A 22423-nucleotide genomic window follows, 5' to 3' on the forward strand; every position below is an offset into this window, starting at 1 on the left:
GGATTTGTTGAGTTAATTAATAGGTTAAATTGTCAAGATAAATTATTTAGTAAAAATTGAGAAAGATGGAAAGAATTTGCTGAAATAATCAATCAAACTAGAATACAAAAAGGGAGGTGTGAGGAGGTCAATGAAACAAGCAAATGGAAGTTAAAGATATGTAATATGGGATTTGTGTCTTTTTCCCCCTTCTTTTTTTATCTTTTCGCTGTATTGTTGCATTGGTTTTTATGTCTTTTTTTCTTGTTCCCCCCCCCCTATGTATTGTAGTGTTGTTTTTAATTTTTTTCTTTCTTTTCTGTAATTTTGAAATTATTAATAAATATTATTTTTTAAAAAAAATTGGATAGAGAAAAAGGTTTTCTTTCTCTCTCATAGCACTACATCCAATGAAGCTGAATGTTGGGAGATTCAAGACAGATTAAAGAAAAAGAAAGAAAACTTCTTCATTCAGTGCATAGCAGAACTAAGGAACTTGCTCCCCGAGGAGGCAGTGATGGCTAGCAACCTGGATGGCTTTAAAAGAATATTAGGCAAATTCATGGAGGAGAGGGCTATTGAGGGCAACTACCGGTAGTTAAGATGGTGATGCTCTTCCTTCACAGCTACAAGCAGCAATGCTTCTGAATGTCCTGGAAACCACAGGAAGGGGAGAATGCTATTGTGGTCAAATCCTGCTTGTGGGTTTCACACAGGACACAGTGAGAAGGATGCTAGGCAAGATGGGCTCTTTATGTTCTTGCAAGGAATATTCTCCCCAATAAAGCTCAACTGGCACCTATTTCGACACTTCTGTCTTACAAGACACCAGGATCTTCAATCACTTGGTTCAATCTTCTAATCTCTGCTTATTGTTTTATGCTACTCTTTTAGAATTTTGCAGATTTTACTACAGTCAAACCTTGGCTGTTGAACGTAATCCATTCTGGAAGCCCAAAATGTTGGCTTCCAAAATGTTTGACAACCGAGGCGTGGTTTCCGGTTGGTTGCAGGAGCTTCCTGCACTCAGGTGGAAGCCATGTCAGACATTCAGTTTCTGAAAAACGATTGAAAACCGGAGCACATACTTCCTGGTTTTCAACGTTCAGGAGCCGAAACGTTCCAAAACAGAGGCGTTTGGGAACCGAGGTTTGACCGTATGTTGTTTTCACATTTCAGCTGTATTTATACATTCTTTTGTTCCTGAGGCTGTGAGCTTGCTTGAAGGGTGGAATAGATATTTCTACAATAAACAAGGTTGTTTGCATCGTTGAGCATTTGTGATTAATTTCATATTGGATGGGCTCAGATGCATATCCAAGCACCAAAGCCCAGATTTCCCATCTACATCAGGTTGCCATCCACATTTCAGAGAAACCCAGTTCTCCCATCTTGGGCTTGGTCCTTCAGGCTAGCTGAGCCCACTGCATGTTGCTTCCTTCTTTCTTGAAAAGGGTAAAGTTTAGTGCCCTCCTATTTTACACTGGCAATAACAGCCAAAGAAAGAGCATTGAGGTCCTCTGGAATCACTGGCAAAAACCAAAGTTTTACCTTGGAACAGTGCTTTTGTAAAAAGAATGTAGTCAGCAAATACTTTTTGCGTTCAAAAGGAATATCATCAAATCATGAAATGACCCACTGAGACACATACTAATGAGAAACTAAGCATGTTCAGAGACAGGGTTGGCCCACACATGAGGCAAAGTGAGACAACCACCTCAGGTGGCAGAATCCAATGGGACAACAGATCCCAATGTTGACCTTTCTTCCCTCCCCTGCTCCTGGTGTAGATCTTCCCTCACTCCTCCTTCCCCGGATCTGCAGAAAACCTGTATCAAAATAAAATGGATTCTGTATGACTTCTTTTTGCAGTTATATAGGTTGCCATTAAATTGATTTGCATTTTGAGGATTCATGCTGATTTCTTTGATCAAAATGTCCTCCATCCAAAGCGGCTCTGTCTCTGAACCGCATGATACCCAATAGAAATGGTTCTGTTTCCAAAATATGTGTTTCCAGAGGAATGTGGTTATTAGGTTCATTATTTGGAGTAAAATGATAGTGTTTCACTCAGTATAGGAAAATACAGAGTACATTTCCAATTTGAAGGGACAAAGTTCTGTTTGTTTAGTAAATGGAAGGAAGGGTACCTCCAAGAACAAATGTTTGCTAAATTTCCCATTTCCCATTGACCTGTGTATAGTTTATGTAGAGGCCTTTAAGGGCAAACATTCTGAAAACAAAGGTGTTGGCTGGCTCTTCAATAAATAAGCAGAGGCTCTCCTGCAAAAGGACACTTTTTCCTGAAGTGACTGGGGCAAACTATTATTGTTATTTATTATTTATTATTATTTTATTATCATCATGCATGCATGCATGCATGCATGCATGCATGCATGCTGTAACCCTGGCAACCTCCCCTTCCCAATTATTCTGTCTCTGTCCATTGCTCAGAGAGGGGCAAGGAGGGGCAGTATTTGCATTGCCAATTGCTCTTAATGGCCTGGTCCTCTACTGCTCGCTTTGTTTCTTAATCAATGGCACCTCTATCAGCCAATTTCCTGAACAGGAATAATAATAATAAACCAGCATAGGTTGCATTTTTACACTGCTAATTTTAATGTCAGTAAGCTCACCTTAATCGTCTAAACACCGCTTGAACCTCGACACCTAGGAATCGAAGAGGAGGCAGGGAACCCTGAAACGTGGGCACCCACAAATCCATTACAATACTAAGCCAGCCACTGCTGCTGCATGAAGTCATATTCTCAGTGAAAAAGGTTTTTTAGACAGAATAGCAAAAATCAAGTCAAATTGCTTTCATATGAAACTACTCTCAGTAGCCCCATGCAGTCCATTTCCATACCTGCAAGTGAGTGCAAATGATCTTCTTGGAGAAACCAATGGATTACATTCAGGCCTCAAGTGTCCATTTTCTTCTTACTTTGGGATTCTCACCAACCCTTGCTTTTCTGACAAATTATCTTGTATTCTATGTGGCTAGGCAGAAAATCTGGAAGGAAACCAGGACTATGGTTCCATCTGCGCTATACTTTTAAAGCAGTATCATACCACTTCTAACTGTCATGGCTTTTCATTCAGAATCCTGGGAACTGCAGTTTTTTGTTTTGTTTTTAGAGTGCTGGGAGTTGTTGGGAAATCCCTATTCCCCTCACAGAGCTACAGTTCCCAGAGAGAGGGAGTGATCCTTCTATCACTATAGGAATTACAACTCTCTAAAGGGAATAGTGTCTCCTATATGAGATGGTGGGGATTTATTTATTTTTATTAAATATTTTCTTGATCTACAGAAGTATGTGTAATGTCTCTCATATTTTTTCCATGTAACATTTTTACAAATCAGTTTCATTTGTTGATACATTAGGAAAAAAAGGGGGAGAGGGGTGGAGGGGGGAAGATGGGTGGGGGTGGGGTCAGGTGGCAATGTTTCTATTTTGCTTAATGTATGTAGGGTTTGGTGTCAGCTTTTCTTGTGCAGGTTCTTTGCTATTCACTTGTGTTCCTTTGGTGGTGAGAGAGGTTGGGGTTGGCCTAGGGTGTGGTTGTTTGCTTGTGATTGGCTGTGGTGATCTTTGTTTTCATGTGTGAGTGGGGTGGGTGGGTGTTTTGGATCAGGTTAGCCATATTGAATAATCCAGGTGGATTATTGTCCTTGACTTGTTGGGCTGTGTGTGTGATAAAGGGGAGCCATATCGGGGTAAAGGCGTCTTCTTCTGTTTGTCCCAGTGTCAGTTTAAGTTTATTGTTAATTTTTCTAGTTGGGTTGTTTCCCATACTATTTGGTACCATTGGTCCATGCTTACTCCTGACAGGTCTCCCCAGTGTCTGGTTATGCTGTTTCTAGCTGCTGAAAGTAGGTGGGTTATGTACCTAACACCAAGAAAACTAGCGCTAATACGCCCAGGAACCTCATCCAAATGCTGGAGAGGGTGCACCTCCACAGGCACATACCTCCACATGTGGTGGGAGTGCCCCCAAATCCAACTATTCTGGACAACAGCCATTCGAGAAATATGTAAAATATCTAAGCAAGTATTAGAAATCACCCCAGAATTGGCCCTACTAAACATCTTCCAAGACAACAATGCCCATTTACACCACAAACATGGTGGGGAATTTAATGGGCAGGTAAACCCAGCTTCCAGGTGGTGCTTGTAGTGCTTGGCTGGAAGCTTTTCTAAAGGAGGGATCAGGTGAGTCATTACCTACCATGGCAGCTGCTCAAGGGTGCCAAAAGTGAACCCACTCCACAGCACTAATGCACCCATGCATTTGTAAGATTCAAACAGTGCAGCAGTTCTTATTAGTGCATGGAAAGCTGCTCCATCTAAAATACGCTGTTTAATATAAAGGCAGCAACACTTGTACCACCTTGCTCCATGTTAAGAGGTCTCATTGACCAATGGTTTAAACATCTTTGCTAGCTAATAGGTCTACTCTGAGACTTCAGTACTGAAGTCCTCATCCAGAGCCACAGGAAAAACATAAGGGCCCCAGTCCTCATCAAGAAGTCTGCAACCCTATACTAAGGATTTATCATCATCAGTTCAATTGTTTACATACTCACCTGTCACTTTAGTGTCCCAGAGTTACAGCAATTTAAAACTCAATATTAAAATCAGTTTAAAACATGCTAGAGCCACAGGAATAGGGTAGGTCGGGGGGGGGATCAGGTGACAACGTCCAAGGTAAAGGTGGGAAAACCTGTAGTTCTCCATATGTTGTTGCTTCCAGCTCTGGTCAGCCCCAGCCAGCATGACCAATGGGCAGGGATGATGGATCCTGTAGTGCAGAAACATTTGGTGGAAGTGGATCCCCGATGCAGATCTTATTGAGCTGGAAGGACCAAGGCAGCTTTTGTGTTCAGTTCAATCCCAACTCTCATGGAGAGAAATGTTTCCATTCCAAAATAGTCCCTCCCCACAACAATGCTATCAGCCCTCTGAGAAAACAATATTAAGTACAGTCATACCTTGGTTGACGAACAGCTTAGTTGCCGAACATTTTGGCTCCCGAACAATCGAAAACCGAAAGTGTGTTCCGGTTTTCGAACGATTTTTGGAAGACAAAACTGCCATCAGTTTGTGGGGTGGACCGCTCCCCCCTGAAGCCCTTTTTCCACCTTGGGCCTGGGGGCGGGCCCCATACTCCACCACAGCATATAAGGCTCCAAGGAGGTCTCGGGACATTTCTGCTGCCACTCTGCCGTGAGTTTGTGGGGAGGACCGATCACCCTGCAAGCCCATTCTCCACCTTGGGCCTGGGGGTGGGCCCCATACTCACCTCCGCAGCTTATGGGGCTCCAGGGAGGCCTCGGGTGTGTGGGGTGAGGTGGGTGTTTAGTTGGGTGTGGGAATTTGTTTAATTTAATTATGTTGTGTTTGTAATTTTGTTTTTTGTTTTTATAGTTTTATTGTTCTGTTAGTTTGTTTTTTGTACAGGCTTTAATTTGATTTTAAGGGGAGGGGTCAGGGCTGCCTGGGAGTGGGTCCCAGCAAACAAAATGGCTGGGGCAGGTTCCACAGGGGGGGATGCACTCGGACAACCGATCTCAGTGATCATGGGTAGGAGGAGGAGTTACGCTAAGACCAGACCATGTCATTACCGAGGAAGCAGGCTTAGTCGTTGTCTGAGGACTATCCCTGCCTCCAGGTCTGGTCCAGACCGGAAGGATACTGGAATCAACAAGGGAAACCCACATGTCCTGAAAGTGTTGCTGTGCAATGCCAGGTCAATGATGAATAAAACCACTGCCATCCACGACCTGATTGTGGATGGAGGATTTGGCCTGGCATGTGTGACAGAGACCTGGTTGGATGAAGCAGATGGGCCCATCCTTGCCGCTGCTTGTCCACTAGGTTTCTCTTACGCACAGCAACCCAGGCCTTGTGGGCGGGGAGGGGGGGTTGCTGTGATTTTTAGGAAGTCATTAGTTTGCACTAGGCGTCCTATTGGGAAGACCCAGTTCTCTGAGTGCATATTCTGGAAGTTGGGCAATAGGGGCAGTACAGGATTCCTATTGGTGTACCGACCTCCCCGCTGCACCAAGGATTCCCTGCCCGAGCTGCTTCAGGTCGTGGCGGAGGTCCTCCTGGAGACACTTAGTTTGGTTGTCCTAGGGGATTTTAACATCCATGCCGACACGACCTTACAAGGGGCCACTCGGGACTTCGTGGAAAGCATGGCCTCCATGGGGCTGTCTCTGAATAAGTCTGGCCCAACTCATAGCCACGGGCATGCCTTAGACCTGGTGTTCACCTCTATGGATGTTGGTAATCTGACACAAAGTAAAAGCGAAACCAAAGAAGTGCCATGGTCAGATCACTTCCTGGTGCAACTGGACTTCTCCGCGACCCTTCCCCTCTGCAGGGAGGCAGGACCAATTCAGATGGACTGCCCCCACCACTTAATGGATCCGAATGGTTTCCAGAGAGTGGTAGGGGATGCTTTATCCCATGTTGATGGCCTTTCAGCTGATTCCCTGGTGGCCCGCTGGAATGTGGAGTTAACCAGGGCTATTGACTGTTTGGCTCCAAAGCGCCCTCTCCGATTGCATGGAGCCCGGACAGTCCCATGGTTTTCCACAGATCTGAGGGCAATGAAACAATCGTTGAGACGGCTAGAGCGCTGGTGGTGGATAACCCATTCTGAATCAGACCGGACATGGGTTAGAGCTCAATGTTGAGCCTACCAAGTGGCGACAGCGATGGCGAAGAAGACTTTCTTCACCGCCTCTATTGCATCTGCGGAAAACAGCAGCAGGAGACTCTTTCAGGTGGTTCGCAATTTAGCGGAACCACCTGCTCCATCAGGGCCCAGTAGGGGCCACATGATCTCCTGCAATGACTTTGCAAAGTTTTTTGCAGATAAAGTCGCTCAGATTCGAGAAGAGGTAGACTCCACTGTGGGAGTAGGGCCGGGGCGGGAGAGTGCTAGAGTCCTGTCTAGTCAAGTTGTGTGGGATCAATTCCAATCTGTTACCCCCGAGGATGTGGACAGGCTGCTTGGACAAGTGAAACCAACCACTTGTCTCCTTGATCCTTGCCCATCCTGGCTTATAAAAGCTAGCCGGGAAGGACTGGACGATGGGCTTCGTGGGGTGGTGAATGCTTCCCTCCGTGAGGGAGCCTTCCTAGACTCGCTGAAAGAGGCGGTTATTAAACCGCTTCTTAAAAAACCATTTTTAGATGTGGCCATGATAGCCAACTATCGCCCAGTCTCAAATCTTCCATTCTTGGGCAAGGTGATTGAGCGAGTGGTTGCTGAACAACTCCAGGCACGCCTGGAAGAAGCGGACCATTTGGATCCCTTCCAGTCGGGATTCAGGCCTCATCATGGGACTGAAACTGCCTTGGTCGCACTGGTTGATGATCTCCAGTGGGCTAGGGACAAAGGTGAGAGCTGTTTCCTAGTTCTGCTGGATCTCTCAGCGGCGTTTGATACCATCGACCATAACATCCTTCTGGACCGTCTTGAGGGGCTGGGAGCTGGGGACACTGTTATACAGTGGTTCCGCTCCTTCCTCCTGGGCCGTGTTCAGAAAGTGGTGGGGGGGGATGAGTGTTCAGACCCCTGGGCCCTCACTTGTGGGGTGCCTCAGGGTTTTGTCCTCTCCCCCATGCTTTTCAACATCTATATGAAGCCGCTGGGAGAGATCATCAGGGGATTTGGGCTGGGTGTTCATCAGTATGCGGATGATACCCAGCTCTACCTCTCTTTCAAATCAGAACCAGTGAAGGCAGTGAAGGTCCTGTGTGAGTGCCTGGAGGTGGTTGGAGGTTGGATGGCGGCTAACAGATTGCGGTTGAATCCTGACAAGACAGAAGTACTGTTTTGGGGGGACAGGAGGCGGGCAGGTTTGGAGGATTCCCTGGTCCTGAATGGGGTAACTGTGCCCCTGAAGGACCAGGTGCGCAGCCTGGGAGTCATTTTGGACTCACAGCTGTCCATGGAGGCACAGGTCAAATCTGTGTCCAGGGCAGCTGTTTACCAGCTCCATCTGGTATGCAGGCTGAGACCCTATCTGCCTGCGGACTGCCTCGCCAGAGTGGTGCATGCTCTGGTTATCTCCCGCTTGGATTACTGCAATGCGCTCTACGTGGGGCTACCTTTGAAGGTGACCCGGAAACTACAACTAATCCAGAATGCGGCAGCTAGACTGGTGACTGGGAGCGGCCGCAGAGACCACATAACACCGGTCTTGAAAGACCTACATTGGCTCCCAGTACGTTTCCGAGCACAATTCAAAGTGCTGGTGCTGACCTTTAAAGCCCTAAACGGCCTTGGTCCAGTATATCTGAAGGAGCATCTCCACCCCCATTGTTCTACCCGGACACTGAGGGCCAGCACTGAGGGCCTTCTGGTGGTTCCCTCACTTGCGAGAAGCCAAGTTAGAGGGAACCAGGCAGAGGGCCTTCTCGGTAGTGGCGCCTTCCCTGTGGAACACCCTCCTACCAGATGTCAAAGAGAACAACAACTACCAGGCTTTTAGAAGACATCTGAAGGCAGCCCTGTTTCGGGAAGCTTTTAATGTTTGATGTATTATAGTATTTTAATATTCTTTTGGAAGCCGCCCAGAGTGGCTGGGGAGGCCCAGCCAGATGGGTATAAATAATAAATTATTATTATTATTATTATAAATGTCCGGCGAGGCTTACGCAGCTTCTGATTGGCTGCAGGAACCTCCTGCAGCCAATCGGAAGCCGCGCCTTAGTTTTCGAACAGTTCCGGGAGTCGTTTCCGGAAAGCATTCTGTTCGTCAACCAAGGTACAACTGTACTATATTGTTCCTGTATTTATCTACAACCAGCTATATATTTTTCCATTTTGTATCAGGAAAAATCCTAGGAATTGTAGTCCATCAGCATATAGAGAAGGTGGCTCTTACACACACACACACACACGCGCGGTACTTAGGTTTGAGCCACCCAAATGAGCCCTACATCTGAGCTAAGATTAAAAAATATATATAATTTTAATCTTTTTATTACTTACACCCTGCCCATCTTGGCTGCTTCCAGCACTCTCTCTCACTCTCCACACACATACAGATATAATTTCCATTCTACCTACCCTTCCTCTGAAAGAAGGATCTGTCTGCACACATCCCATGGAAAGCCTTTATTGTGACTCAACAGCTGCCATAGATTTCAGGGATTTGTGTGTGTTTAATCCTTTCCTTCTTCGCTTTTCTGTTCAAAGCCAATGCCCTCGGAGGAAACAAAGCAGGCTGCCTTGTTTTGTTTTGCTATACAGCAGGCATGTCCAACTTTCAAGAGACTGAGATCTACTCCCACTATAAAATAACTGGCAGTGAGCTTTTTTTTTAGGAAGCCAAAGTTGTTGAGCTTTTCTTTTCTTTTTTTCCAAAATTTTGGGGTGGGATGTGTGTTCCATGATCTACCGCAATCTACCACGGACCCCTCCCCCCACGATCTACCAGTAGATCACGATCTACCTGTTGGATGTCCCTGCTATACAGTATCTCTCTCTTGAAGAAAAGCAACTGGCTTGGATCCTGATATAACTCACCTCAAGGAAGTTCATGGAGGGGAAGCTTCCCCTCCGCTGCCTGTAGTGCCTCTCTCAGACCCCCAGAAGTCTGTGGGGCAGGTTGGGGGCCCTCCTAAGCAACTGGGATAGGACACCAGGGCGGGGGTCATTGTTATTTTATTAGTATTAATATCTATTTATTTGTCACACTTTATATCAAAGTGTCTCGAAGCGTAATGAGAAGGGGGGGGGGGAGAGACCTTCCAAAAAGCATGTGAAACTAAATATGAAAACCAGGAAGGGCAGCAGGAGGAAAGGCGAACTTTCCTTCCACGAGCTTCCTGAAGTGTATTTACCTCAGGAGCCAAGCCAATGATTTGTTGTCATTTTTTAACCATTAATATCTGGCTTTGAAAGAAACCGGGACGCGGGTGGCGCTGTGGGTTAAACCACAGAGCCTAGGACTTGCCGATCAGAAGGTTGGCAGTTCGAATCCCTGTGACGGGGTGAGCTCCCATTGCCTGGTCCCTGCTCCTGCCAATCTAGCAGTTCGAAAGCACGTCAAAGTGCAAGTAGATAAATAGGTACCGCTCCTGCGGGAAGGTAAATGGCATTTCCGTGTGCTGCTCTGGTTCGCCAGAAGTGGCTTAGTCATGCTGGCTACATGTCCTGGAAGCTGTACACCGGCTCCCTCGGCCAATAAAGTGAGATGAGCGCTGCAACCCGAGTCGGCCACGACTGGACCTAATGGTCAGGGGTCCCTTTACCTGTACTATGAAAGAAACCAGAACTATGGTGGTCCTTCTTTGCTGCTGTTTCCACCCCGTCCTAGAGATGGGTGAGCTGCGCTTTACAGCGAACGTCTCGATAGCATCCAGTAAAGTTTTGTCAAAAGTGTATGTTATTATTAGAATGGCATACAAAGGATGAAGAAGTTAAGTCGGTTATGATTAAATGGGCTCAAGATCTTGGTCATAATATTGAATCTGATACATGATACATTATGGACAAAAACAATTAAATTTACTGCATGTATGGGACTTAAGGAAAATTTAATGATATATAGATGGTATTTGACGCCGACTAAACTTGCTAATATGTATAGAACTCAAGATAAGGCATGTTGAAAACTCAAGGAGAATGAAGGGAATTTCTTCCATATGTGGTGGACAGTCAAAGCCTACTGGGATATGATATACAATGAATTGAAAAGAATTTTCAAAAATACATTTATTTAAAAAACCGGAGGCTTTCTTATTGGGTATTATAGGAGAGGAAATTCCAAAAGCAGATATAAACTTGTTTATGTATGCCACTACAGCTGCAAGGACACTTTTAGCCCAGAAATGGAAGCAGCAGGAACTTCCAACTTTGGAAGAATGGCAGACAAAAATGATTGAATATGCAGAAGTGGGAAAGCTGACAGGGAGAATCTGAAACCAGTGTGAAGAACTGTTTTGAGAAGGACTGGAGTAAATTTATACAATACAAGAAAGAACATTGTAAACGTTTGAAAACATCTGCAGGTTTGACTTAAATATTTTGCAGTGTTCATTTTTGAAACTGTTTTACAAATACTAAAGTAAATTTTACGAAATATATAAAGATGGTAAATAGGGCGATATAGAAATGCTAAGATGGTTGTGATTACTTAAGAAAGCCAGGGAGGGCGGGGAGTCGATGCTTGGTATGAGCAAAGTTGGGGACTTCCCTGGCTTTTTTCTGGCCCACGTAGGACCAGTCTGGATAGCTGGCCTTGGTGAAGATTTGACGTTTTCATCCCCAAAAAGTTTTTGATTTGAGTTTCTACTGAAATGAGGCTGCATTTTAATGTTGTACTTAATCTTGCTTTTAAGTTGTATTTTAATCAATTGTTTTTACCTGGTGTCAGCTGCCCTGAGCCTGGTCTTGGCTGGGAAGGGTGGGGGTATAAATAAAAATATAATTAATTAATTATAATTATATATTTATAATTATATAATTATAATGTGAGGATATGAATCGATATGAATGTGACAAAGGATAAAAATGAAAATTTAATTTTATATCTGTCTGTCTGTCTGTCTGTCTGTCTGTCTGTCTGTCTATCTATCTAAAATAGCATCCCACCATGCAAGGAAACGGGAGAGCTTCGTCAGTCGGCTCTCCTCGTTTTGCTTGCCAGTCTTGCAAAGGGGATGGGATCCGCTCTCTGTGAAATACTGAGGCTGCTGATTTGCACCCAATGTCTCCTCCCAACTTTCTGGGAGGAGCGAACTTGCAGCTGGCAGCCAGAAAAGATGCCCGCCAGCGAGTTAAAAGACACGAAGAACCCCTTCGCACCGTCTTGCCCGCTTCTGAATCCGCTGGAGTTTCGCAGGCTGGAGAGAAAATCGGGGGAAGTTGTGTAGAGAGCCGCCCTTGCTCTGCAAGGGGAGGAAAGGAGCGGATCGTGAAGGACGACAGCCAGAAGGACAATAGCCGGATGGAAAACAACAGCCAGAGATAAAAGACAGCCAAGCTCGGGGCAGCACGGACGAAGCAAGGAAGGGCCGCCCCTGCGCCCTCTGCTGTCTCGATTTCTCCCTTTGCCTCTCGTCCAGTTTAATCCATTTCCCGACGCATCTTTAAAAGCGGTCGTCAGGCGTCTAAAATTAGGAGACCGGGGATTTGGGGTCCGCTTGAAGGCCCCTTCTTCCCAGGGTGGGCTGTGGGCAGTTGCTCAGTGATGAGGGAAGCGACCTCTCTTGCTTGCTCAAGGGTACGTCGATGTTGTCAGGGCTGATGGCCAAGAGGCTCTTGCCTGAGCGCCTGCAGAAATCAATCCCTTCTGCACACACACCCGAGTATTTCCGTGTACTTCAACCGCAGACCATGACAGTTATGGGAAGTTATTGCACATTTTTTCGGTGGTTTCCTGGAAGGATCTCAGTGGTTAACCCCTGAGAATTTAAGAAAGACCTGCTGCATCTGGCCAAAGGCTCAAATAGTCCAGCTTCTTGATCTGGCAGTGGCCAGCCAAATGCCTAGGGGAAGCCCACAAACAGGACACAACAACTCCTCAGAAACTGACTTAAAAAAGAAGAAGTACAAAGAGCCAGATTCCTTTTTATGTGTCTTTATAATTTAATTTTTCACACATACATATAAAGGCTAACACATTTTTTCCCTTTCCTTTTCAAAATTCAGTCAAAAATACAACAGCATCATCTACTTCTGTGTGAGGTACAATCTGCAACCAATTGTTGCAGTATTGAGTGCTCCAGCCATATAGCTTTGCCTTCTGTCAGGATAATTCTTTCACACCCCCCCCCCATACAGGCACTTGGCATTTTCTGACTACAGAGCATAGTGCTTTTTTAAAGAAGAAATCAAATGGGGGGGGGTGTTCTCTTAGGGTATTCCCCCCCCCTCATGATTTTTTCTATATCTGCAAACCTTTAATATCTCCCTCTCTTCTCCTTTCGTAGCCCCTCTTTGGCTATATAGGCACCATAACATAGCAAGAGTTTGTTTTTGGAAGGAGCTATTTGCTACCCCTAAAACATTGGACCACTTAATACAGTTTCTTACATACATTCTGATTGATATTCAACAACAGTCATAACGTAAGGTCAATGATTTTGCTGGGTCTGTTCCAAGTGTGACTTGGTTAAATAGCACCCTCTGATTGGTAAATCCATCTTTCCTTCACGCCCCCATTTCCCTCAGTAACTCATGTTGGCAGCACTATATGTTATGATTGCTGAGTGAATGCTTTGGTGTTTTCTACAGCAAATATACAAGCTGTGGGAGCAAGGCATGCGTTTAAGTTCCAGGCACTGGTTCGTGGGTGCTGCATCTAAATTTCCAGATGCAGGTTCATGAGTCCCAATGTTGGACTGGAGATTGTAGAAGCAATACATACAATTTTTGCATTTGCACTGGGAGCACTGAACAACAACAGGGAAAACCCCAGGCACTTGGGAGGTATGGCATCAGCTCCTTAGTTACTAGGGAAGGGATGGAAACCCTCCAGATGTTGTGGATTCACAACTCCCAAGAGCACCAGTCAGCATGACCAATGGTCAGGGATGATGGGAGTTGCAGTCCAGTATTCTTGGCTCAAAACAAAAGTTTAGCAGTATATTAGCCCTACATACAAAGAACAGATATGAATCCCTGCCTTAATTAATAGCCACAAGTTACAGATACCGCCCCTTTCTTCACACAAAATGCAGTTTACTCTCTGAGCACTGGCACATACACAACGAAGGATCTCGCACCAAAAGTATACACTTTTTATATATCAAAACCTAAAAAAATAAAATCAGTATATATTTCAAGAATTGAGCAGCCTCTAATAAATGGAACTATTCCAACATAGGTGTGAAAGCAGCAATCACAATACAAAAATAAGTAGTTTTAATGTGTGTGTGTGTGGTGGGGGAATCCTTCAAAGCAGGCTTGACAATGATAGCGAGGCAAGACTAGAAGTGACATGAGGATGAGGGCTTTGCTGGAAGTATTTATAATCCAGAAATCTGCTCTGCTACCAGACCCCAGCTCGCTGCTGCCGATTTTGTCCAGTGTGTTCAAAAAACATGAAATCCTACAAAGGAGGGGGGGGAGGGGACAGAGACCAAACAAAACAGACAGCAGTTAGGCAACTGCAAACCAATATTTAGACACTTTTCTACTTATTCCATTTTACAGAAGTTTTTGAAAACCAATGCCATTTTAATGAGGAAAGTCATTAGAAGGAATGGTTACTAATCAAGATAGGCCTTTATTACCTCCAGGATCAAAGAGATCCCAAATACTAGCCATTGGGGAATATAAATGAGAGACAATGCTATTGCACTCATGTGCTGCTTATGGGCTTCACATAGGTGAGAACATAAACCTGGACAAGTTAGACCTTTGGTCTGATCCAACTGGGCTCTTTTTATGTTCATCATGTTCCTGCTTCCATGTTTGTAAAAATTGGCACTGTGTCATTAAGCTGAAATTTAGGTTGCTTCCAGACAACCTGTCTGTTTGGCATTCATCCTGATCTGTTCACAGGGAGGAAAATTTTTTTTTTTGAGGGGGGGGGCAGGTTTGTTGTGCAATAACTCCAAATCTACTTTAATTGCACAACCCAAATCTGCAAGTATGTGACTGAATCCCACCTGAAAAACGCAACGACCTGGAAGTGACCTGAGTAGATTGAACAATCTGGTAGATTCCATCACCTTAAATATTTAATTTGATTCAGCATGGCTTTCCTTCCTCCATCTACCTCCTGGATGCATGCCACTCAGTGCTGCAGCAATGAAAACAACGACTTGCGCCAAAGCTAAAATTGCCAATAATCATTCCAAGAAGTGCCAGCAAATCTCTGCAGCTCTTTAATTAACATAAGGCACTTGGGAAGTTTACATGACTGTCCTTATCAGCCAAAAGCAACCAGAAAGTCCTACAGGACTCAAAGTGCCTTGTAAGGAGCATACATATATATATAAAGTCCATTAAATTAGACTCCAAGATTCCCAATGGCACAACATTTGAGACTATCAGACTCACTATGAGGAAGCAAGCCCCAATCATGACGGCTTTCATTTTAACATCGAGGTCTTGTGGGAACTGGATTCCAAAGTTGTCTGCATCTGTAAAGGCCTCCCTCACAAAGCCAGTCCACTGCTTGGAAATTCTTCCGACGTTGTTTTTCTCATCTTTTGACTTGACCTAGTTGTTGTTTTTAAAAAAGAGATCATTATAATTGGAAATTTAAGACATTTTAAATCTTCACATTTGCAAAGTATTTAAAAGGCATGATGCCAACATTTGTCAACATTTTATATAACTTGTCAACATATGTCAACATTTTATATAACTTGTTGAAGGGAGACAGAGTGTGCAGCCTCCCAGTGTTTTTGGGTTTTTTTTGGTCTCCCGGCCAATGGTGGAGGCCAGACCCCACTTCTCTACAGCCTCAGGGTAAAAAATACAGAAAACAAGTTAACACTACAGGTTAACTTGCTTCTCCATGAACTGGCAACACCAGATTACAGATTACTAGATTTCTCCCAATGCTAAACAACAAGTAGACACGATGGCTTGTGCCATGATGCAGGCCCCTGACCAACGTGATAAAATTTCACAGGACACGGTCCTATTGTTAACTTGCCTCAAAGTTAATATCTTCACAGCAGCTGCATACTATGCAGGGCCCGACGACTCTCAGTATTTCTTCTTGGGCTTCATTTTGGATAGCAAATTTAGGTAGACAGGGATCCCAGAGCTGTTTAATATAACCAACCGGTGTGCCTGGTGGGGCATGAACTTCCAGCTTAAAAAAACAAGGAACAAACAGAGCTGAGTCATAAGGAGGTGCTTCAGTTTTTTTAAGCCAAGTCGCAAAATCTGTGAAAAAGACATGTTAAAGCAAAACAACTGCTCTGGCTACCAATTAATGTCTGGGCTCCGTTCAAAGAGTCGGTTTTAACGTACAAAGGCTTATGTTGCTCAGGAAGCTCAGTACCTCAAGGAACCCCTCTCCCCATAAAAACCACCCCAAACGCTGCAGCCTTCATTAGAGGCCCTTCTCTCTGGTGAGAGCCAGTGTGGTGCAGTGGTTAAGAGCGGTAGTCTCGTAATCTGGGGAACCGGGTTCGCGTCTCCGCTCCTCCACATGCAGCTGCTGGGTGACCTTGGGCCAGTCACACTTCTTTGAAGTCTCTCAGCCCCACTCACCTCACAGAGTGTTTGTTGTGGGGGAGGAAGAGAAAGGAGAATGTTAGCCGCTTTGAGACTTCTGAAGGGGAGTGAAAGGCGGGATATCAAATCCAAACTCTTCTTCTTCATCATCATCCAAGGGTGACTATAAGAGCATTCCTTTTTCAGTAGTGTCTCCTCCCTCCCACCCCCAAACCCTGCCATATGTGGAATCCTCTCCCCAGGACAATATGTCTGGCCCCATAGTTTCCTGGTGCCAGGCAAAGACATTTTTTATTAACCCAAGTTTTTAGTGGTTAGGTTAGCCTCAAAGGTACATGACTTTTTAAATTTTATGGGTTTTAAGTTATTTCATCTGTTCATTTTATATTTGTTGAGTTACTTCCACACGTTGTTGTTTTTGTACAAAGCAACCAACAAATGCAACTGATAATAAGGGTGAGAACTTAAGAAAGCACTTCCTTCTCACAGTGTATCACTAACTACCAACTCTGAAGACATTAAAAGAGGATTGGACAAATTCATGGAGGAGAAGGGCTATCAGCGGCTACTAGTGGCAATGGCTGTCAGACGCCCTTTGCCTCTGAATTCCAGTTGCTGGGGATTTCAAATGTTGCACTCAGGTCTTGGATTTGGGGCTTTCCATGGTCTTCTGGCTGGCCACTGTGAGAGAAGGATGGGCTACTGGCCTGAACCAGCAGGGATTTTCTTCTCACCTGAGCTGGACAGGAAGCCAGTGTAAGAATTTAAGGAGGGGCATCTCACACGGTCAGAGAAATGAGAAAGCACCCCAAGGAAATATCCACATCTTGGTGGTTTTAAACTGAGACAAGCCAAAGGACTCAAGGAACAAGAAGCCATTTACCTCTTGCAAACAGCAAGGACAGCAACAACTGGAGCACCTGAGAGGTCGCCTGAGCTCAATGACTTCCTGACCCACGTTGTCAAGGATTTTCATTGTAAATGGCCGGGATGTTCCACAGCAGTTCAGCGTACAGCAGTCATTTTCCTCAGCTGCAAAGTACACCCTTTGCCCCATTGCATTTTTTATTTCATATTTGTTGGCCGTTTCAAAGCCTGTGAGTGCTGAAAGAGAAGGAAGAGAAGTCCAGTTCTTTTGATCTGAATGCATTCCCCACTGAGCTACGGCCCCCTTCCCAATTCCAGCGATGTTGTGGGGCAAGAAAAACCTGAAGAACTTCATGACGTCACAACATTAGGCAAGTTCTACCAAGAATTACAAAGGGAAGATACCAGTTCTACTGGATGCAAAGCAGCCCCGCGTGATGACAGCTGCATGTCACCACTTTGGCCCTCCAGAAGATCCTGTGCTTTTCCCACCCTGAAGACACAAAAGCTCAGTTTACTTATTCAGATTCAGTGAATGAGGTACCAGGAAGAGGGAGCAGAGGTGCACCCACTGGCCCTGGCTAAACAGTATGGTCAGCCAGACCTGTGTAAACAGCTTCTCTAAGTGCAGCAGGATGCCACCCAGAGCCACAGAGGTTTCCTGGGCACTCTCCACTGCTCAATCTCCTATGTGGTAACTTCCTCATTCTTGTAATGCCTGAGGAGATCTTAAAACAATGAATTTTTTGTCCATTTGAACAAATCAAGTGTGAAACGTGTATTGGTGTGGACTTAAGTCTTTAACAGAAAGGGACTGACATGAAAGCAATAGTTATTCCCACCCCCAACCCTCAAAAACCACACTGTTGGCTATTTCTGTGTAGCATAAGCCAGGGATGCGGAACTTAGGGCTCTGCAGATGTTGCTGGACTGCAAGTCCCACAACTTACTGACATTTCCGAGCACAATTCAAAGTGTTGGTGCTGACCTTTAAAGCCCTAAATGGTCTCGGTCCTGTATACCTGAAGGAGCGTCTCCACCCCCATCATCCAGCCCGGACACTGAGGTCCAGCGCTGAGGGCCTTCTGGTGGTTCCCTCACTGTGAGAAGTGAGGTTACAGGGAACAAGGCAGAGGGCCTTCTCGGTAGTGGCACCTGTCCTGTGGAACGCCCTCTCAGCAGATGTCAAGGCAATAAACAACTATTTTACTTTTAAAAGACAACTGAAGGCAGCCCTCTTTAGGGAAGTTTTTAATGCCTGACGCTGTATTGCTTTTAATATTCGGTTGGAAGCCGCCTAGAGTGGCTGGGGAAATCCAGCCAGATGGGCGGCGTATAAATAATAAATTATTATTGTTGTTGTTGTTGTTGTTGTTGTTACTACTACTACTACTGGTCATGCTGGGTCTGGTGGGAATTGGAATCCAACAACATCTTGCAGGAAGGGCACAGGTTAGCCACCCCTGCAGTAAACTGATCCCTGTCAGAACGATACCTTAATACATATAACCACCAAAGCAATCAGGGATTCTTTAGCTGTGATTCCTGCATTGGATTAGATGACCCTTGGGATCCCTTTTAACTTTACAATCCTAATTGGCTATAAATCACATTCTCTTTTATATACATGTATGTTTGGTTAATTACAAATTGAATTTCAGAAGTCACATGCTTTTAAAAACAGGTGTTTCTCCAGCAACACCATAAAATAAAGTCCAACCATCCAATCCTCACCCTGTAGTAAACACACTGAACATCAACTTCAGTTGAGGCATAATTATCTGAAATATCTTTCAATGCACGAACAATATTAAGTAGCATAAGATATGTACCTTCCAGGAGCTCAATCTGCTGATGAACTAATATCTGATCAATCTATGACAGGGATTAAAAAAAACCAACGTGTTAAAACTGGCAAAAAATAATAAAATTACACAAGTATTTATCTTGCAACCTGTTTACATTATTCACAAAACCCAAGGGACTGCTCTTTTAGGCATTCCTTGCATTTCGAAACACATAAATTTAGAAGCCTCTTTAATGAAGAAAAGCAAAAACCAATCAATATAATTTGCTTCCTGGTAAATGTGCCAAAATTTGTATCTGGAAAGTAACTATAGTTGCTTATAGTTATAGAGCAAATATAATGCTGCTAAGAAATTTCACAAATCAGCAAATGGAATTCATAAGCCCCTTCATGTGGTCAGGTAATCCTCCATATGGAGGAAAGTCTCTAAATTAGGGCTGGTGGCCCTTGTATTTTGGGGGACTTAATATCTGAACAACTGATTTTTGTGGGGTTTTGTTGTTGTTTGTTTGGAAAGGGCTTCCTTCACCCGTGGAGGGGCTTTTCTGAATCTCTGGGAGTTGCTCGAGCATGCTCCATGCGTGTGCAATGGAGAAAAATGCATATGGCCAGAGAGCGAGGGACAGAGGGAGAAATACACCTGGGAAGAGAAGAACCGGGTACATGTGTGAGTGAGAGTGTGATGAGTTTTGCACGTGTGTGTGTGGTCTGTGTGTGAGAGAAATGTGTGTGCGTGAGGGGGAGAGATGTACACGTGGCTGCACACATGTGAAGTATGTGTGCCTTTTGAGTCTCAAGTTTCATTTTCGCACCCTGATGATTCGGGTGACGGGCAACGGCAGTGGCAAATACCACCACCACCTGTTAGAAAAAAGCTTCCCCTTTGTACCGCTTCAAATATATATTTCAACATTTAGGAGCAATTTCAATGGTTATTAAATGGATCCCGAATGCTTCCGCATCTCCCCTACATGCGATTGGATCTATGGGGGAGAAAAAACCGTGTAGCGTCACTGAAGTATTACTCGTTTGCTTTCCTGAAGAAGTTGAACATAAAGAGAAGTACCTGGCTTAAATATTCCAATCCAGGAGGGCAGTTGGGAATTGAAGGTGGCGCTGGCATCCACATAGCACCAGGAGGTCCATTGGGCTGGCCTGGAACTGGAGGAGCTCCATAAGCTTGCTGAACAGGCTGGAATCCGTAGGGTGGCTGTCCAGGAGCACCTTGGAAGGGGAATGCAAAATGACAATTTTTACCTTTTGTATTATAAAAATCTTTTAAAAAAACAAACCCCTACACTAACAGATTTGGTGCAATAATTTACATTAAATTCCAACCATGGCATTTTTTAAATGAAAACGTAGGGTGTGAATATAACAAACAAGTAAAAGAAAATGCTCTCCCTCTGCAGCATTACACAGAAATTAGAAAACATGTGCATGCGATTGCACCATTGGCAATGCAATGCATTTTTTTTCCTGGCAAGAGCCACATGTTGGGGCATACTGGACTCACAGTTCTGTGAGTAGGTGTCTACTCAGAAGCAGTCTGAAAGCAGGTAGTCCTGCAATGCTCTGGTCCCGCCATTTGTTGTTGAAGGCACATTTGTGGTATCTTATATTTTTATAACAGCTCTTTTGCGCAGAATTGCATTCATACAAGCCAGCTGTGCTTTACTGCATGGACAGTCAGAGTCCCCCAAACCCTGGGTGGCCTCCGTGTGGAATAACGACTCAAGACAATGTGCTATGGGATTAAGAATTGGTCACAACTTTATTATGTTTCAGATGTGGGTAGACCTTGGCTCAGACATTGGGTGTTTATCCCTCCTAGTCCCCCGCCGGGGATCTGGGGAACATCAGGGTTATCTAGAGTGGGGGGGGGATGGGCTAGTTCTGGAGAACATATGTTCAAGCAGAGAGAGCCCGCCCCCATCATGCCCCCGTCACAGGGGAGAGCAATGACAACCTCTAGGCATATGGCCAAAGCCTTCCCTCAAAACAACCCCTTTAAGAGGGAACCCTGGGATCGCCACCACAAAGAGAAGGGGACGTGGATCACAGCTACACGCCCACCCCCATTTAGGGAAGATAGACTAAAGGATTCCGCCCAAGGTCTGATACCGCCAAAGTTGTGATGTTTTGCTACCGGAAAGGCAAACCTGCCAATGCAGGATAATTCCTTTCCGGCCCTTCAACAGTGACCTTGACGTAGCAGCGCCCCACATACCTGTGGAGAAAAGGTTAACCTGCAAAAGAAGTCTTAACTGAGGGTGGGTAGGGTGGGAGAAGCTCTGGAGCCAACTGAGGATTCCCAGGTAAGATCCTCCCCCTATTGTGTGGGCAGGGTGGTCCCTCCCCCTACCTGGCCTGATCACCTTGGCAACGCCTCCCCTGGTGGGATTGGGCAATTGGCTGAGGTAGGCGGAGACCTCCAGGTATCCCACCTGGGGAAGGCGAAGCCAAGCCTGTGCTAATGGTGCTGCATAGGGTCCAGGGGGCTGCGTGTGACCACACAAAGGGCGCTCCCCATTTAATGTGGGGAATGCGGCAGCTAGACTGGTGACTGGGAGCAGCTACTAAGACCATATAACCGGTCTTGAAAGACCTACACTGGCTCCCAGTACGTTTCCAAGCACAATTCAAAGTGTTGGTGCTGACCTTTAAAGCCCTAAACGGCCTCGGTACAGTATACCTGAAAGAGCGTCTCCACCCCCATCGTTCTGCCCGGACACTGAGGTCCAGTGCCAAGGGCCTTCTGGCAGTTCCCTCGCTGCGAGAAGCCAAGTTACAGGGAACCAGGCAGAGGGCCTTCTTGGTAGTGGCGCCCTCCCTGTGGAACGCCCTCCCACCATCTGAATGCAGCCCTGTTTAGGGAAGCTTTTAATGTTTAATTGTATTTTATTGTATTTTAATATTCTGTTGGAAGCCGCCCAGAGTGACTGGGGAAACCCAGCCAGATGGGCGGGGTATAAATAATACAAAATTATTATTATTATTATTATTGTTGTTGTTGTTGTTGTTGAAAATTTAAATACAATTGGCCCTTGCTGGTACTGGAGGTGGGACGGAAAATAAAAGAGAGGAAAGGAAGCAGCAGCCTTTCATGCAAGTTACTCCAAATCAGGGGTCAGCAAACATTTTCAGCAGGGGCCAGTCCACGGTCCCTCAGACCTTGTGGGGGGCCGGACTACATATTTTTTGGGAGGGGGCGGGGAGAACGAATTCCTATGCCCCACAAATAACCCAGAGATGCATTTTAAATAAAAGGACACATTCTACACATGTAAAAACACGCTGATTCCCAGACTGTCCATGGGCCGGATTGAGAAGGTGATTGGGCTGGATCTGGCCCCCAGGCCTTAGTTTGCCTGCCCATGCTCCAAATCCTTGCTGGGCTTGGAGTGATACAGCTTTTTAAGAAACAACCAAGCCCTGCACTTTTCTGCAAATCTGGTCTATAAAAAGAAACGTGTATTTCATACACACATAGAAGGAGGGAGAGAGGCAGAGTAAACAGATACCTTCCTGCATGCCCCCAATGTATCTCAGGTTTCAGGAACATATGCTGGGCAGGAAGGTGTTAATAGAAGGGAA

At 45.2% G+C, this 22423-nt stretch overlaps 1 protein-coding gene across 2 annotated transcripts in view; it reads right to left on the reverse strand.

The window, feature by feature from the left end:
• LOC310707367 (phospholipid scramblase 2-like) overlaps positions 1–22423 on the reverse strand; it is a 64012-nt gene that overhangs the window by 26920 nt on the left and 14669 nt on the right. Inside the window, exons 4-9 of one of the 2 annotated variants that reach the window (XM_083504502.1) lie at positions 19893–20050; positions 18852–18894; positions 17036–17256; positions 15623–15784; positions 15019–15180; positions 12574–14062 (exon numbers count right to left, since the gene is read on the reverse strand). In XM_083504502.1, coding sequence (XP_083360628.1) covers positions 14003–14062; positions 15019–15180; positions 15623–15784; positions 17036–17256; positions 18852–18894; positions 19893–20050 — 806 coding nt within the window. In that variant the 3' untranslated portion in view covers positions 12574–14002. Of the gene's footprint in view, positions 1–12573; positions 14063–15018; positions 15181–15622; positions 15785–17035; positions 17257–18851; positions 18895–19892; positions 20051–22423 lie in introns of those variants that run through there. The other variant, XM_083504503.1, reaches the window with a different exon arrangement.

Source organism: Podarcis liolepis (assembly GCF_965112155.1).
Source record: "Podarcis liolepis genome assembly, chromosome: 5".
In the NCBI taxonomy this organism is placed as follows: domain Eukaryota; kingdom Metazoa; phylum Chordata; class Lepidosauria; order Squamata; family Lacertidae; genus Podarcis; species Podarcis liolepis.